Source organism: Chrysemys picta, chromosome 8, assembly GCF_011386835.1.
Source record: "Chrysemys picta bellii isolate R12L10 chromosome 8, ASM1138683v2, whole genome shotgun sequence".
In the NCBI taxonomy this organism is placed as follows: Eukaryota; Metazoa; Chordata; order Testudines; family Emydidae; genus Chrysemys; species Chrysemys picta.
In genome coordinates, this window is record NC_088798.1 from 69,196,635 (window position 1) to 69,208,896 (window position 12,262).

At 51.3% G+C, this 12,262-nt stretch overlaps 2 protein-coding genes and 1 long non-coding RNA gene across 32 annotated transcripts in view; 1 reads left to right on the forward strand and 2 right to left on the reverse strand.

Moving 5' to 3' along the window:
- Positions 1 to 3,629, reverse strand: part of ATF6 (activating transcription factor 6) — a 357,879-nt gene extending 354,250 nt beyond the window's left edge. For 18 of the 21 annotated variants that reach the window (XR_010590059.1, XR_010590058.1, XM_065555768.1 and 15 more), the window contains exons 1-2: positions 3,490 to 3,629; positions 2,602 to 2,678 (exon numbers count right to left, since the gene is read on the reverse strand). Coding sequence is in view for 16 of the 21 variants with exons in the window: in XM_065555768.1 (XP_065411840.1) it covers positions 2,602 to 2,678; positions 3,490 to 3,562 (150 nt within the window). In the remaining 5 variants the exon portion in view is untranslated. Of the gene's footprint in view, positions 1 to 2,601; positions 2,717 to 3,489 lie in introns of all 21 variants that reach the window. The other 3 variants (XM_065555770.1, XM_065555764.1, XM_065555756.1) reach the window with 1 other exon arrangement.
- Positions 3,624 to 10,222, forward strand: LOC122174779 (uncharacterized). Its single transcript, XR_006177072.2, has 3 exons — positions 3,624 to 3,728; positions 5,866 to 6,024; positions 8,453 to 10,222. It is a non-coding gene; the product is annotated as an uncharacterized LOC122174779 (long non-coding RNA).
- A 149-nt stretch (positions 10,223 to 10,371) lies between these two features.
- The window catches only part of LOC101940163 (P-selectin-like), a 79,549-nt gene continuing 77,658 nt past the window's right edge, over positions 10,372 to 12,262 (reverse strand). For all 10 annotated transcript variants that reach the window (XM_065555744.1, XM_065555746.1, XM_065555741.1 and 7 more), the window contains one exon: positions 10,372 to 10,575. The gene's annotated coding sequence lies outside the window, so the exon portion shown is untranslated. The remainder of the gene's footprint in view (positions 10,576 to 12,262) is intronic.

The following is a 12,262-nucleotide window of genomic DNA, read 5'->3' on the forward strand; positions in this document are numbered from 1 at the left end:
AATGGCACAGGAAAGTTTCCTACAATGTGGGAAGGAATAAAGTTGCTCTGCCACGGAACCTTCGGCAGAGGATTACAGAGTACCTCGAGGAAACTCTCCTGGAGATCTCTCTGGAGAATTATGGTGAGATCTTGGCATGCATCAACACCCTGTTCTGCCGTACGATTAGCTACACAGGGAAATGTCTGTCTCTCACAGAAACAGCCAGCCTTCCACATTTCTATACCCCAAACCCACCTCTGCACTACACAAACCACAATCATTTACCAGGCATCTCCTCTCCTGCTTCTTGCTTGCTGGAGAGCAACAGCTGAGACTGGTAAAATACTTCTAGAGTGGAGAAAAGTTCCTGGATGCCTGCCCCACTCGGCGACCCCACCGGGAGCTGCACATCATTGTCTAACTCCACCTCTTCATCAATAACTTCATCCTCCATGTTAGGTCCTCTTTCCATCACCTCCAGGCCCGCCAAAGTATCCATGGGGCTCTTGATGATGGAGGTGGGGTCGTCACCAAGGATGGCGTCCAGCTCCTTATAGAACCAGCAGGTCTTAGGTGAAGCACCGGAGTGACAGTTTGCCTCCGTTGCCTTATGGCACGCCTGCCTCAGCTCCTTTATCCTCACTCTGCACTGCAGTGTGCTCCGGTTTTAACCCTTTTCGCACAAGCCTCGAGACATATGGCTGTAGGTATCCCAATTCCTACAGCTCAAGAGCAGCTGTGACTGCACAGCCTCTTCTCCCCCTATACTGATCAGTTACAACAGCTCCGCATTTGTCCAAGTGGGAGAGCGTTTGGTGCAATAACCCACCATGGTCACCTGGGAAAATGCGATGAGACCTCTCCATGCCAAGCCAGCAGGAAATTGAATTTCAAAAATTCCTGGGGCTTCTAAGGGGGAGAGGCAGATGGTTGTTTACCTAGCTGCAGGGCAGTGGAGTTCAGGCTGCTGACCATAGCGATCACGATGGGCCTTGTGGGACACCTTCTGGAAGCCAATTAAAGCAACGAAATCAAGCGTGATATCTACATTGGCACTTTGTCGAGAAAAATTTAGAGGGAAAAGACGCACGTCTCTCGTTGGGGTGGTTGTATTTTGTCGCCAAAACCAGGCATTTTTCCTGATAAAAGTCACATTGCAGTGTATACGCATTCACTATTTGGTCGACAAAAGGCAGTTTCTGTCAACAAAACTTGGTAGTATAGACAAGGCCTTAGAAAGGGGCCCAGAGAAGGAAGCTGAGAAGGAATTTGGGGCAGTACAGGAATGTCTCTTCACTGATTACAGGGGAGGGTTTGCCCAGGACAGATTTGCTGGGTCAGCATCTGGACTTCCAGGCACCCAACCTGGGGCTCAGGTTTTAAGAGGGAACTGTGTAACTGACCTCTAGGAGGGGAGCAGTCATACAACTGATCTCTTGGGGACAGAGAAGGGGTGACAGAGGCTATCCCAATCCAGGCCCCACTTTTGCGCCCCCCATCTTTAAAATCTTCAGAATATCAGCAATGATTTAATATCTTCCAAGTCACTGACATAAAACATTAAATTGCATTATGTCAGGAACCAATCCCTGTGGAAACACATGCATTTGATGATGATTCCTTATTAAACAATTATGTTTTGAGATCTCATTTAGACAGTTTTTAATCCATTTAATATGTGGTTTATTGAACTTGTATGATACTAATTTCCTCTTCAAAGTATAATGCTGTATTTAAGTCAAATGACTTACAGAAATCACATCATATTAGGTCACAGTTACCTTTGCTGACCAGACTTGTAATCTCATAAAACAGTATCAAGTTCATTTGACAGGAATTATTTTCCACATAACCATGTTGGCTGGCATTAAGTATACTACTATCCTTCAGGTTCTATAGGGAGAAAGTCAAGCATGCATCATTTCATAACTTCGTCCAGGATCAGTGTCAGGCTAGCAGGCCTGTAATTACCATCTTCTTTACACTTTTTGCCTATTAATATAACATTAGCTTTCTTCCAGTCATCTGGAACTTCCCCCGTATTCCAAGATTTATTAAATCAAATATAATCTGTACTATTATTTTCCACTATCCATATATTCTGTATCTCTGTATTCGTTTCTGAACCTTTGAAATAAATATTTTAACCATTTTATATATATATATATGCGCCGTTTTCTACTGCTGTTTATCAAATTGTTCGACTGCATAGAATGTCTTTTTCTCTTGTTAAAAAGATACCTTAGGACATTCTATACAAAAAACTATGTTAAAAGAATGTTAACATTATAATACATGCAGAATATCGAGGATAAAAATAAACATTAAACAAGTGCCTTTTTTCTTTTCTGTCATTCAGTCTGTACACTGAGTGAAACAAGGGGCCCGTGAAAATAAGAATAGTCTACCACATAATTAGAAATTGCATAGCAATGCATTCACACAAAGGGACACAGGTACCATTCACTTTGGCATCTTCTAACTTTTGAGTGCTTCACTTTGCAAACTTAACATAGTGTTTTGTACCTGAAAGGGGCTGTTACCCCTGCTCTGCTCCTGAGGCTCTGTTTAGGCAACAAATTATTAGACAATCAAATGCACATACTAAAAGCTACTCACATAAATCTTATTATCCACATCCAGCTGTATTTCATCTGTGTCAACCAGGTCACTGAGCTCATCAAAGAGGGCAGACTCTAAAGGCAAAGCAAACGAAGTGGTACATCAGCATATCCTAAAAGTTAAAAATGGGAGTTTCAAAGGAGCTGAACGGGGAAATTCAATGGGATTCAATGTTAGACTGGAATTTTCAGCCTAAAAATTTAGGGTAAGGCAGTGTTTGTACTACAGTACTGTATAGGGTGACCAGATGTCCCGATTTTATAGTGACAGCCCTGATATTTGGGGCTTTGTCTTATATAGGTGCCAATTACCCCCCACCCCCGTCCCGATTTTTAACCCTTCCTATCTGGCCACCCTAGTACTGTACCAGTCACAGGAGAGTGGCAGATCAGATGTTCATATTGTGAACCTCACCATGCAGACTCTGTGGATATTAAGGCCCCAATTCAGCAAACACGTCAATGAGTAAGCTTACACACCCAGGCAGTTCCATCAGTGTCACACGCAAAGTGTTTGCAGGACTGGGACAGGGGTTCATAGGATCTCACAACGAGTCCACATGTCTAAAACACCTCACAGGCACCCTTAACTCTGCCCGCGCCACTCCACCCGGATCCCAAATCCAGGCAGCACGACTAGCCACGCGGCCCTGTCAGCGCCCAGCAAGCCCAGGCTCGGAGACTTGCCCGAGAGGCCCAGTGGCCGCGCGTGGAACGAGAGGCAGCCAGGCCTCTCGCCAGGAGTCCACGCTGCCTGACCCACGTTCCGGGGCGGGAGCAGCCAGACCCGGCAGCGGGGACACAGCTGGGCTTGCGCCCCTCCCCGCCAATGCCCCTCACAGCTCCCGCCCCACCCGCTCAGGAGGACGCTCCGCGCCTGGCTAACCCCAGTCGGGTCCGACCCCGGGTGCCAGCAGCCCCGGCTCTGCGGTGCTCTGTTCAACCTCCCCCGCCGCCATCTCCCTTCCGTCCTAAACACACGTCTCCTAGCTCAGCGCAATGCACCGCCCTGCTACGATGGCCGGGAGAGGACACGGGGCCCGGCGGGGCGGGGCCAGCGCCCTGTCTCTGAGCCAGCTGGGACAGTGTCACCCGCAGGAGCGCTCTGGGCCCGGCGCGCCTCAGGTAGCTGGGGACAAACACTCCGAGGGCGGGCAACGCTGCATGTGCCCAATGGGGCGGGGGTTCTCGGGGGTCCGGCTTCAGCTGCCCAATGGGGTGGGGTCTGGGATCCGGGTTCAGGTGACCCATGGGGCAGGGGCTCAGGGGGAGTTCGGGTTCAGCAGTAGCGCCATTTGGGGGGGGGGGGGGGCAGCCGTGATTCCAAAGGCTACTTGGGCACCTGAAAACTCTTATCTTTTTGCAGATAACTTAGATACAGTGCTCCTGTCAGATAATAATTTCTAATTCCTATATAAAGAAAAAATTAAATAAATATTAGACCCACTCAGCTCTAATGCTAACTGTCAAGCTATTAAAAAAATTGCACTGTTAAACAATAATAGAATACCATTTATATAAATATTTTAGGATGGAGCTATCGGGGAAAATGGGGTTGGTATGAATTGTATTAAAAGGTTCCAAACTCTGTGTCATAATCCACAGACTTCCATACCACAGGCTCTTCAGTCTCACCTACTGAACTAGAGGCTAAAGGCAAGGCTCCCTTTTCCCCATTATTATGATATAATCTAGGATTTGCTAAGCCTTGTGACAGTTGCATTTGCTTTCTGTAACCAGGGGTAAGCACAGCTGTCCGAGCTGCTCCCTGGAGAGGAAGCACACCATAGGCACCAACTTTCCCCAGTGCCGGTGGGTGCACATGCCCTCCCCCACCCCGCCCTGGCCCCGCCACGACTCCACCCTTTCCCAGCCCCTGCCCCACCCCATTCCAACCCCTTCCCCAAATCCCCGCCCTGGCCCTGCATCTTCCCCTAGCGCGCTGCGTTCCCCACCTTCCCCCTCCCTCCCAGCGCTTGCTGCATGAAACAGCTATTTTGCGGCACAAGTACTGGGAGCTAGGGGGCAAAAGCGGGCACGTGGCGCGCTCAGGGGAGGAGATGGAGGTGAACTGGGGTGGGGGGGCAGGACAGGGAGCTACCAATTTTTCCCCGTGGTGCTCCAGCCCCGGAACACCCACGGAATCAGCGCCTATAAAGCACACTGCTCCTGAAGCTGCAGGCTGGTGTTCAAGACCAGTGATGTTCCACACACAGAGTATGTCTATACTGCAATCAGAGGAGAGATTGCAACATGTGTATACAGACCTATCTGAGCTGGCTTTGATTGAATTCAATGAGAATGTTTACACAGCAACTAGATATCTGCGCCTGGCCCGTGTCAGTCAACTTGGGCTCCTAGAGCTCAGGCTGCAGGGTTATTTGATTGCTGTGTAGACTTCCAGGCTTGGGCTGGAGCCCAATCTACATGTCACACTTCTGATTGCAGTGCAGACAGACCTTAAGACCAGGGCTGGTGCTACCATTAAGGCAAACTAGGCGGTTGCCTAGGGCGCCAAGATTTGGGGGCGCCAAAAAGCGGTGCCCCCAATTTTTTTTACAGTGTTCCTACACCCCCTCCCCGAGCACGCGGTCACCGCTCCACTTCTCCCGCCTCCCAGGCTTGCGGCGCCAATCAGCTGTTTGGCGTCACAAGCCTGGGAGGGGAGGAGAATTAGAGCGGGGGCGGCGTGCTCAGGGAGGAGGCGGAGCAGAGGTGAGCTGGGGTGGGGAGCTGCCACACAGGGGGGGTCATCTCAGGGCAGGGGGGAGCTGCTGCAGGGCTGGGGGGGGCGCAAGGTGGAAGTTTCGCCTAGGGCGCAAAAATTCCTTGCACCGGCCCTGCTTAAGACAGGGATGCCATCCTGTGGCTCCAGAGAAGCCACCCCTTCAGAAGTTAATATGCGGCTCCTTGTATAGGCACCAACTCCGGGGCTGGAGCTACAGGCACCAATTTTCCAGTGTGCCAGGGGGTGCTCACTGCTCAACCCCTGGCTCTGCCACAGGCCCTGCCCCCGCTCAACCCCTTCCCGGCCCCTCCCGAGCCTGCCATGCCCTCCTTCCTCTCCCTCCCCTCCCAGAGCCTCCTGCATGCCACGAAACAGCTGATCGGGAGGTGCGGGGAGGGAGGGGGAGGCGCTGATCGGTGGGACTGCCGGTGGTGGCAGGCACTGGGAGCGGGTGGGGGAGCTGATGGGGGGGCTAATGACATATTACTGTGGCTCTTTGGCAATGTACATTGGTAAATTCTGCCTCCTTCTCAGGCTCAGGTTGGCCACCCCGCCTTAAGAGGTGCTTAGCCAGTGTCTCTAGTTACTGTTTCCTAGCAGGAGGTGACCCACTTCCTCTGAGCTCTTCATCTATCCATTGCTGCTGCACTCCATGCCCCACAGGGATGTACTGAGGACAGGGTGTCTTCCCAGGTTGGTAATGGCTGCATTGTGTACTGTAGTATTTAAGGCTGAGCTTTGCGAGATGGGTCTGAATTACTAACATGTTCTGCAATCTTGTGTCAATTCAGTTAAGGGACACTGGTTAAGTTTAAAAATGTAATATATATTCTTACTTTGTTACTAACTCTTGAATACAACAATTGAAACAATTGTAGAAAAATTTGGATTACTTTCTGTCACTTTTTTGCAGTTCATCAAACTTGGAATAGATCATTTAACTTTTGGAAACATCCTAGTAGGGCAAAGCCCTGTGAGTTTATACTGCACCTGCCTGGGGCTCTAGGGCACAGTTGCCAACTTTCACGGGGTAAATAAGCTCCCTGGCTTTCACAATAAGCCAAAAATCAAGCTAATCCCATTTCAAAACAAGGCCAAAACAAGCCTATCCCTTAGAACCCCAACACTCTATGTGACTAGATCCCCTGGCATGCAGTCTGGAACTGTGGTGGGCCCACTGTGCACCCTGACTCTCTCCCCCCCCGCCCTTGCCCCTGCTTGCCGGGAGCCGTTCAAAAAAAAAAAAGAAGCTACAACAAGCTACAAGCCAAACAAGCTATAAGACAAAAACTAGACAACAAGCAACTCACAGCCAATTAAGCCAAAAATGAGCCCAATTTCTGTGTTTTTTTCTGCGGGTTTGGCATGTGTAACATAACTTGTTTGTATCAGGGTATAAAGATGTATCTCGGAGAGAGTATCTTTGTCCAGCCGAGGAGGGAATGGAAAGTCCCACCAATCATTGAGCTGGTCCACTGTCACAGGCATACATGTCTTAGTATCCTCGTAGAGTCTGCCACATGCTATTACCATGCTTTGTCAACAATAAACCTGTACTGCCACCTTCATACATTAACAGATCTTGTGGTCATTGGGCGGTTCGCTCAAGGTCTGCTGTGCTGGCTGTCTGAGCAGAGCTCGGGCAGCACACAGGGAGAACACATGTAGATGAACATCTAATCACAGATAACACTGGCAATAATTAGGGGTGTTTCTAACCTGGTGAAGAAGGGTGTTATATCTAATGCACTTTGGAATCTTTTCTCCTTATGTCTAATAAAGGTTATTTGTTTTGTTAAGGAAAGTGAAGTAGGTGCTTTGTGATTCAGTGCACAATATTACCTGCTAAATACATCACTAGAGTTCAAGAGATTCAGCACTAATGTGGAGAGGAGCTGTAGCATATGCTATAATAATCAATAAAGATTTCAATCATCTAACATGTCTTGCAATATGTTCTAATGGTTCCTTGTGCCATTAAATTGAAGTCAGCTAAATTCATACTGAGGGTGATTAAGCATTGCAACAGATTACAAAGGAATGTGATAAATTCTCCACTTTAAATCTTTAAATCAGGACTGGTTATGTTTCTTAAAGATATACTTTTGTTCAACTAGTTATTGGGCTAGAAACAGGCAGGAATCAGTTGGTGGATTCTTTGGCCTGTTTTATGCAAATATTTCAGATTACATGATTGTATTAATTCCATTTGAAGGCCTGTTTTATCTGCTATTCAGTTCAAGGTATTGATTGTGCCTTGCTTATTCCATAGTGCTCAAAACTAAGATGAGCAAAAACCAGGTTTCACATTCACACTTTTATTATTGAATTATACTTTATTGGACCCACTTCTGAAAGACAAAAAAAAAGTAAATTACAAGATAGCCAATAAAGTACTAATGCCATGTCCATATTTATATTTTTCCATCTCCTTTGCTGATCATTGAGGAAGCACTAGGGTGGCATTGGCAATACAAGAGATGCCTCACCATGTCTGCATAGTAGCTTCAGAAAGAGTAAGGGTGGGCAGCAAGCCTGGCATTCTACAAAGTTATTTTTCGACATTCATAGACTGTTGTAAACTGGGTTCAATTCTCCTCCAAATATTTAGTGCAAAAAAGTGGAGGTGTGGGGGAAGAGAGGGAACTTGGGACAGTCTTGCCAGGAAACTTTGGAGGAGAAAGGCAAATAAGGAGAAGCCATCAAACACTGAGTGAGAAGAAACCTGCAATGATTCCACGGAGTGCCTGGAACAGACTCCTCCTTCATAGATAGGATACGGGGAGCAGCTCTCTCCCTCCCTGGTATGAAAATGATCGTATGGAAGAAATACTAAAATTCCACTGAGCACCTGGTAGAAACATTAATAGAGGAGGCTGCTTAGAAAAACAAATATAAAATCACTCTGTGCTCAGCTTTTCCTGTGCAAACCCAATGCCATCCGTGAAGGTATATGAGTTTAATGAAGAGAAAAAGTCAGCCTCCAGGGTCTCCTTACAGAACTATCGATAAATGTGCCAGGGTTTTGTGAGGTGGAAGATCTCAGCTAAAGAACCTCAATAACACATTCAGGCAAGGGATGCCAACCTCCATAAAACTGTCTTGTGTTTCCTTTCCCTAGTCAACATCGCTTCAAGTTCCAGCCAGTTGTTTCCTTCCTAGATAGCTGTCCCTCCACCTGCTCAGTTTCTGCAAGATATTCCAGTGTCCAGGGGAAACACCATAGTCCACCACCACAGGCAGACAGAGAGAAGACAAGAAGCTGGAAAATGTCTCTGAAGGGCAAGTGGCAACTGGAGACTTGATAACCTGTTTCAAGAGGTGGTCACAGTTACTAGCTATTGCACACACTTGTCATAGTCCACCAGTAATAGAAAAGCCCTAGGAAAGACTTTAGAAAAAGCAATACCGAAAAGCCTGTGTGCTGTGAATAATAAGCACATCTGGAGAACAAGGCAGAAGGAATAGGTACCTCTTATGCAATTTAGCCAATTTACATCAGAATCTGACACTTTACAGAACAGTAAACAATTAGCAATTAGTAACAATTAGTAAAGCACTTTGAAGAGATGAATTCTGTGTGAGTGTTGAATATTATGATGGTTAGGATGGGACTAGAGCAGGGGTGGGTAAACTACGGGCCGCGGGCCGTATCCAGCCCGCGAGTAATTTTAAGTCGACCCGCGAGCTCCCTCTGGGGAGAGGGGTCTGGCTTTGCTCTGCTCTGGCACTCCCAGGGCGCTGGGTCGGGTGCCACACCATGCAGCTTGGCCCCGCTCTGGCGCTCCAGCTGGGGCGCTGGGTCAGGGGCCACACCACACAATTCAACCCTGCTCCGGGACTCCAGCCAGCACGCTGGGTCGGGGGCCGCACCACACAGCTCAGCCCTGCTCCGGCGCTCCAGCCAGGGCACTGGGTTGGGGGCCGCACTACACAGCTCCCGGAAGCCACTCCAGCTCCTACGCGCTCCAGTGGCCCCCTCCAGCACTCCAATGGGAGCTGCAGGGGCGGTTCCTGCAGATGGGGCAGCGTGCAGAACCATCTGGCCGTGCCTCCATGTAGGTGCTGGAGAAGGGACATGCCACTGCTTCTGGGAGCTGCTTGAGGTAAGCACTGGTCAGAGCCTGCACCCCTGAGCCTCTCCCAGTGCCCCAACCCCATGCCCCAGCCCTGATCCCCCTCCCGCCCTCCAAACCCCTCAGCCCCAGCCCAGAGCACCCTCCTACACCCGAAACTCCTCATCCTCAGCCCCATCCCAGAGCCCGCACCCCCCAACCAGAGCCCTCACCTCCTCCCTCACCCCGAGCCCAATTTTGTGAACATTCATGGCCCGCCATACAATTTCTATTCCCAGAGGTGGCCCTCAGGCCAAAAAGTTTGACCACCCCTGGACTAGAGAGTGATTGAGGGTGTAGATACTAGGTCCCAGGTCTTGAGGACCTTTCCGAGCATCCAATAGGCAGGTGGATGAAGGAACAAGTGGGTTGGGGACATGGGCGGCAGGTATCATAGGCTGGGGGAGGCTGAGCCTCCCCAAACAGCCAGGCGTGGCCTCACCCACACTCCGTCACCAGTCCCCTCCTGCTTCCCACTCTGTGGACGGCTTTTCCCCTGTGCCATCATGGCCCCGGCTGGGGCTGGTGCTGTGCTGCCCACCCTCCCGGCGCTCTGGGGCTAGGGAGGCTGGGGCTGCACTGCCTGGCCACCTGACGCTCTGGGGCCAGGGAGGCTGGGGACGCACTGCCGGGCCTCCTCACGGTCCAGGGCTGGGCTGGGGCCATGCTGCCTGGCCTCCCTGCTCTCTGGGGCTGGGGGGTGAGGACTGGGGGTGCTAGCCTGAGGCAGGGGCCAGCGGCCACTGTGGGGGGTCTCTGGGCTCTGGCGGGCATGGAAGGGGCAGGGCTTCGGGTAGAAGGGGTGGGACTGGGGGGCTAGCCTCCCTGAGCCAGCAGTTAACCCACCACTCATGCTTGGGGACCTTTACATGATACAACTGGATTGTGAACCGAAGCCCAGTGTCAGAGGAAGAACGAGCCCAGATTTCAGATCAGAACTGGATGTGTGCACCAGAGTTAGTTTAATCCCTGACTGTCAGTGACTGTGAGTTCTTGGGCTGGATGATGGCAGAGCTGAGCTGGGGAGTAAGGTATAAAAACAGCTTCTAAAAGGATTGAGGCATGAGTACCATCTTCAGGTCCTTTTCCTTCCAGTGATCTTCTCTCCTGGGGGCATCTTCTGCTTTAGCTATAACGGATATAAATAAGAAATTACCCAAAGGAAAGTTTATTTAAAGAGTTTGATAAAGTTCAGTTTGTTCATTTTGAAGTTATTGACATGGTGGTGGGGTGAATGGGGGATGGGGAGGGGAGTTATTCTCATTTATTGAAGAGTTTCCAGATGCCTTTTTAGGACTAGGTTAGGACTTTCTGCTACATTTTGCATGGTGTACCAACTTGTAGAGCTTGTGCATGTATCCAAATCAGCTCCTCTAGCACAGGGGTTCTCATCCTTTTCCATGTCATGACCCCATGTCACAGTAGAAGAGCATTCATGACACTTCTCCCATCTACCCTTAGAGAAACAGGGGTGGCCATGATGCACAGGTTGAGAACCTTTGCAGTAGTGCATGTTATTTAGACAGTAAAACAAACACACATTGAACCATGTTGGATTTTCATGTAACAAGCTGTAGAAGAGTGTCTTTGTCTTCCTCTAGTGGCTGGTTCACATAGGAGGCTATGACCATTTGGCAACTATGTCTGGGGGAAAAAAAGGGCGGCAGAGCAAAAAAAAAAAAAACAACACCCCCCCCCACCACCACCACCACCATTCCTTCTCCCTCCACAAGCGCTGGAAGGAGGTCAGGGAGACGCAGGGGAGCGCGGGGCCAGGGTGAATCTGAGCAGGGGGCCAGGCAGCGGCTGTTCTCCCCACCTGGGCAGCGGGACTTGGGAGCAGCCGCTGCTGCAGCTCCCACTGCTGCGGGGGGAGGAAGCAGCTGCTGGCCAAGCACATGGCGCTCGGCAGCTGCAGCTCTGGTGCCCGCGAACCCCCCGAGCCCGGGCCTGTTGCGGGGACCCAGCAGCGCACACGCTGCACGCGCCCAGCCCCTGGCCAGTTGTGTCTGGGCTGGCCGTCCAGGTGGTGCAATCCCGTGGGTGGCCCCGGAGTGGGGGCAGCAGGCCCCAGCCCCCCCATCCCGCTCGGGTCCCGCAGGGGAATGAACAGGGCTGCCGATGCCTCCGCCCCAGGGCCGTCCGCAGGATTGCACCAGCTGGGCAGCCAGCCCAGATGTGACTGGCCAGGGGCTGGGTGCAGTGTGCGCGCTGCTGGGTCCCCGCAGCAGGCCCGGGCTCGGGGGGTTCGGGCCTGGGTGCCAGAGCCGCAGCCGCCGAGCACCACGTGCTTGGCCAGCGGCCGCTTCCCCCCCCCCGCGGCAGTGGGAGCTGCAGCAGCAGCTGCTCCTGAGTCTCGCTGCCAAGGTCGGGAGAACAGCCGCCGCCTGGCCCCGCGGGCCGCCCCCCTACTCTCCCTCCAGGTTCCACGCCCGAGTCCTGCCTGCTCGGGGCCAGGCCAGACTCACACTCACGCCGGCCCCGCACTCCCCTGAGTCTCCCAGGCATGGCGTGCTTGGGAAGAGGCGGGGATTTGGGGAGGGAGCCAATGGGGCAGTGATGGGGCGGGGATGGGGGCGGGGATTTGGGGAGGGATCCAATGGGGGAAGGAGGGAGTCGGAGTTGGGGCGGGGGGGGGGGCGTGAGCCCTTCCGGGCTCCGCCTGTGCGCGGGAGCCTTGCTTGTTTGTCCAGTATTCCGACCTAACATTGGTTGGGACGCGGGACAAACAAGCAAATATCGGGACAGTCCCGATAAAATCAGGACATCTGGTCACCCTAAGTACATTTCCCAGACCTGAAGAAGAGCTCTGTATG